The sequence below is a fragment of the Arachis hypogaea genome, chromosome 10, assembly GCF_003086295.3.
Source record: "Arachis hypogaea cultivar Tifrunner chromosome 10, arahy.Tifrunner.gnm2.J5K5, whole genome shotgun sequence".
NCBI classification, from domain to species: Eukaryota; Viridiplantae; Streptophyta; class Magnoliopsida; order Fabales; family Fabaceae; genus Arachis; species Arachis hypogaea.
The window spans coordinates 101,046,151-101,050,985 of record NC_092045.1 but is presented as its reverse complement, the minus strand read 5'-3'; the positions used below and the strand labels follow the sequence as shown (position 1 = coordinate 101,050,985).

General features: G+C 35.4%; 1 protein-coding gene across 1 annotated transcript; it reads left to right on the top strand.

Annotated features, from left to right (window-relative positions):
• The first annotated feature begins 535 nt into the window (after positions 1 to 535).
• Positions 536 to 4,470, top strand: LOC112716147 (protein EMBRYONIC FLOWER 1). The gene is made up of 5 exons (XM_025768012.3): positions 536 to 853; positions 1,192 to 1,361; positions 1,897 to 2,120; positions 2,476 to 2,847; positions 3,371 to 4,470. The coding sequence occupies exons 3-5, from the start codon at positions 2,020 to 2,022 to the stop codon at positions 3,414 to 3,416; spliced, it is 519 nt and encodes a 172-aa protein (XP_025623797.1). The 5' UTR covers positions 536 to 853; positions 1,192 to 1,361; positions 1,897 to 2,019; the 3' UTR covers positions 3,417 to 4,470.
• The last annotated feature ends 365 nt before the right edge of the window (positions 4,471 to 4,835 follow it).

Sequence of the window (4,835 nt, the reverse complement as noted above, 5' to 3'; positions counted from 1 at the left end):
AATTATGAGTAAAAAGACAAATTTACCTTTTCAATTACAGAAATTAAAATCTCTAATTTCAATCTTTTCAAAAAAAAAAAACACCTATCTTTCTGGTTGTTGTTATTTGTTTTTGCGTTTTGTTATATATGTATATATTTAAAAAGAATGATATATATTTTTATTTATGCTATTAAAAGCTAACATAAAAGGATAAATTTAAAAAAACATTATTGTTAATAAAGATAACAGGTTAAAATTTTAAAATGTAATTACAATTATTTTTTTTATTAGAAAAATAATTTATATACATTAATATAAGATAATTTATATATAAGGTAAAAAAAGATATTAAGATAATTTTATTTGGTTACAATTTTTTTTTTCTTATTTTTTTTCATCAAAACAAAATTCTTCTATTTTATTTTCATCGAATTTCTATTCATCCAAACAATATAAAAAAAAAACTTTTCCTTTCATTTTCTTTCTTTTTATTTTCTTTCCTTCTATTAATTTTTTAATATAGGGACAACAAGGATCCTTTGTCCCAAAAACTAAGACGACAGTAAAAAAGATAAAAATTCTCTCTCCAACTCTCACACTTTCAGACACGCGCACTCTTTCTCTCTCTCACATCCCGAAACAATCGAGAGCCCCATCTTTTACTCATTCTCTCTCCTCACTTTCTCTCTCTAGGGTTTTCGTGATTTTCGCATTCAAATTCTTCTCTCTGAGCTGCGAATCGCATCGCCCAGCTCAGCTCGGTGCCTTATCGGAGTAGCGCTCTATCAAACAGCGTCGTTTTATGGCTTAGCCGTTGAAGAATCCATGACCAGCTTCGCTAGAGAGCGAGATCGAGTGCCGTTGCCTTCAGGTGATTTCGCGTGCGCCATTCTTCGTCGTGGTTCTATTACCCTCTTTCTTATCGCTTCATTTTCGGTTCATTATTCCGGGTCGATCTTGACCCGGGTTTTCAGTTACTGACAACCGCGTTTTTCGGGTTCGGGTTTGAGATATTAACTTGACTGTACTGTTTATGCTGTGTCCACTTCAGCTACCGACCGTTTCTTTTTTTAATTTTTTTTCCATTTTCTGGTTTTACTTTATTGTTGTCGTTTCGCGCTTTTTCTTCTTCCCTCCCACTGTTATGTTTACTTTAAATTTCTGATTACTGATTAATTTGAGCTAATTATGTTTAATGCGTGATTGCAGGTTGCGCTTCTGAGCCCTAATCTTCCCAATTCGCTGGTTGTTTGGGGTCAATTTTTCTTTCTTGTTGGCTCTTTGGCGTGTTTTCGGGGTGATTTTCTTGAATCACTTCCCAAACAAGCTGGTTATGGTGGTGAATCTTGCGATGGTTGAACTTCTTGTGAAAACCCTAGGTAATTTGCTTTTGTCTTATGAGCTTCGTGTTCGTGTGTTTTGTTTCTTGCGTTGTGCTTCTATCCTTCAATTCTTGGTTATGAGCTTCTGTTTGTGTTGTTTTGTTGAGTTGAAAGCTAGGGTTTGTGTCTCTCAGGATATTGGAGGTTGTTATTTTATGTGACCATTCACTGTGTATGGAGCTTTTGTTGGTAGTGGCTTGTTTATGTTATTTTATGTGACCATTCACTGTGTATGGAGCTTTTGTTGGTAGTGGCTTGTTTATGTTTGATTTTGGCATTGTTTTTGTTGTCATTCACTTAAGTTTGTAGGTAGATTTGCATGAACCCTAATTAATAGTTTATTAAAGCACATGGGTATGATGTTATCACATCATATATATATATATATATATATATATATATGTTATTTCTGGTGTTTCCCTTAAATGTGTGGAAGTCCGTGACTCTTATGTGATAAATAATGGCTTCATTTAGTTCTTATATTCTTTTTCACTATTTCAAAATTTGATTTGGATTTGCTTTGTGTGAATAGGGTACATTGGATTTGTTGCTCTTGCTTCTTGAAATTCTTGGTTTTTTAGTGTGCTTGCGTGAATGGCTGGTTGTCGGGGCACATTTCAAAGTATATCCTAGTAACATTGCTGTTATCGAGTTAATGATGGGGTCTTTCGTCCAAGTTAACTCAGTCTCCATAGATCTTGCCGATGCTATTGGGGATAAGGCATCAACTAGAAAATGCCAACACTTCTCGATACGGTAAGCATTGATGCTTATACCATCTTATTTTCTCAGGAAGAAGGTTTCGGAACTTGAGGCTATTAGATGATATCATAACGTGATTTAATTTTATTCATAACATTTTAAAGTTGGAAGCAAATTAATTAATGGCTGGTTAATAAATGGCAACAAGGATAGGTTGAATTAAGCGGTTCATATCTAAGTATAGAAATTTGTGGTTAACACAAATATGTTTGAGAGTGTTTAGTAATTAACTTTGATAACTCTCATCATTCTCTCTCAAAATTTATTGAACCTTTCTAGAAATCAGAAATAATTTTTTACTTCCCTTTCAGAACATAACACCATAATATCTGATTTGGTGTTGCTGCAGTGGTTATGTATCTGAAATAAGAAAGAAAGACTGGAAAAAATGTTGGCCATTTCCAGTAAATGAGTCTGAGAAAAATCCATCGCTTCCACCACTTGATGTACCAACATACAGATGTTTTGGTTGTGAGAGCTGTCATCAAGAAAGTGTAACTAAGGACATGGATAAAGATGGCCAAACAGACTTTAATTGTTGCAGTAGCAGTTGCAAATCTGATACAAACTGTGGTAAAGCAGCTGTCAAGTCACTGATAAGCAGCTGTCAAATATACATCAGCTTAAAAGGAAAGATAGTGAAATCAATGCTTTTGGAGGGCCTAGCATTCCTTTTAAACACACAAATTCTATCTCTGCAGGAAAAGGAGCTCATCTTGAAGTAAGTAGCTAGTTAAATCCCCACAGAATGCTTTTTGATTTCATATTCTGTCAAATGAGCATAACTGAAAATAAATCTTATGTTAAGCTAATTTATTATCATTCTGTGAATAATCTATGAGATGTTTTCTTGTAAATAACTAAATATTTCTGCTGCAGTTATTTTATAACTATTTATTTATTTTTGGACATGAATTGTTAATAGCCAATAAAACTTTGAATGAGCTCATCAAAAGAGATTTAAGTATAAATGAACTGAGTATAAATATGATTCATGATTGGGCATAATAGTGTCATTTGATTCATGTAGGCGACTCCATCTAGGGGATAAGACGTTCTTATTGTATTTGTTATTAATACCTAAATATCTTTCTTTCTTTCTTTTCTATTATAGTATATATTCCTTTGGTTGTTTTAGATGTCACATTGTGTGCAACATGCATGAATGTCTAATAGTTGGAATCTTGAGACAATCAAGTATTAATAGCAAACATGTTTATGAGAAGATTATCAATTCTTTTCAGGAAATCGCAGGTGCAAGAATCAAAGAGAAACCTGTTGAAGGTATAGAGAATCTAGGTAGTATGAAAGGATACGGTGAAAAGACGACAAAGTTATCCAAGGCTGGAACATCGATGATATACCGATGGAAATTGTGGAACTTATGGCAAAGAATCAATACGAGAGGTTATTCCTGATGCTGAAAGTAGAAGTTCGAAGTTGGAAAAATCAACTGTTAGAAAGAAAGCAAATGACTTTCTTGCAGTGTCATGCATGAGATGGGGGTGAGGTTGTTAAAAGAGAGTCACAAGGATAAATCTCATGGAATACCTAAGAAACATAACACGGTAGAAAGAGAGAATTTGAAGCCTTGCAAAAGAAAGTCGGTTCACTATTTTTCAATTGATGGAAACAATTTGAGTATGAATAAACTGTGTCCACCCCAACTGCCCTTTAAATTTGAAGTTTTCCGATCCCAAAAGAAGTCACTAAGTGGATTACAGTTTTCACCTATGGGTCCTCACCAGCTTGATAGTACTCGAAGTGGCAAGTTTCATTTGAGTCTTGAAGAGTGTGGATCCTCTAATTTCGAAGTATAGGAGGATGTAGTTTACATAAGATAATCTTACAGCAAGATGGTGAGGCTTCTCGTACTTTTTGGGCATCTTTGACTCCAAACCATATTGTCTTCGTAGGATATGATCACCCAAACGGGTTGTTTCTCACGCAGTCACTAGTAACATGGACATGACTTCCCTCAGGTCTAATTTACTTCATAAGGAGAACATGAAGAGACATGTTGATCTTAACTATATAAGTCTCAAGGTTGCTGGTCTAGATAAGTTGAATAGGAAGTCCTGGAACTTTCCGTAGAATAAATTGTGAATATTCATATCCTTGCAAACACAAGGGAATGGATCATCATCAAAATTTGAGGGGATCTTTGGATTTCTATTCCAATGAAACAATACCTGCGATGCATTTACTTAGCCTCATGGATGTAGGGGTCACGTACACCATTAATGTCAGTGGTATAAATGGTGAAATGCTTAAAAGATCTCCTTGTCCTGTTGATTGCAATAAAGGTAAAAACTAAATTGGTTCCTGTTTGATGGTGGCAAAACAGTACTTGCCTTTTGTTATTAACAAAATAGTCGTTGAAAGATTTTAAAATTCGACAAGCGTGCCTCCGAAGCGAGCACGATGCTGACATGACAAACGTATTTTAATGATCTGGCAAACCCTCTAACCCTAATCCCTCCCCTCCCCAACGCACTCCCCCTCCCCCTCTCCCTCCCCAACGGATTCTCTTGCTCTCGCACTCTCACGCTCTTGCTTTCTCGTCGAACAGCTTGAACACGAAGATCTTGATTGGGTCCTTAGGCTTCATCAGTGTTCTTTTGTTACTCTGCGCACATTCTATCAACCCCGTGTTGTAGATCTTTGCATTCTGCATTCCAAGGAGTAGCAGTGTTGCCACCCGCCAAT

Bases quoted from the DNA above. Each gene is read 5' to 3' on its own strand.
- LOC112716147 (XM_025768012.3), top strand. From the start codon at position 2,020: ATGATGGGGTCTTTCGTCCAAGTTAACTCAGTCTCCATAGATCTTGCC. The intron at 2,121-2,475 runs GTAAGCATTGAT...GTGTTGCTGCAG, and splicing joins TGCCAACACTTCTCGATACG to TGGTTATGTATCTGAAATAA. The intron at 2,848-3,370 runs GTAAGTAGCTAG...AATTCTTTTCAG, and splicing joins GAAAAGGAGCTCATCTTGAA to GAAATCGCAGGTGCAAGAAT.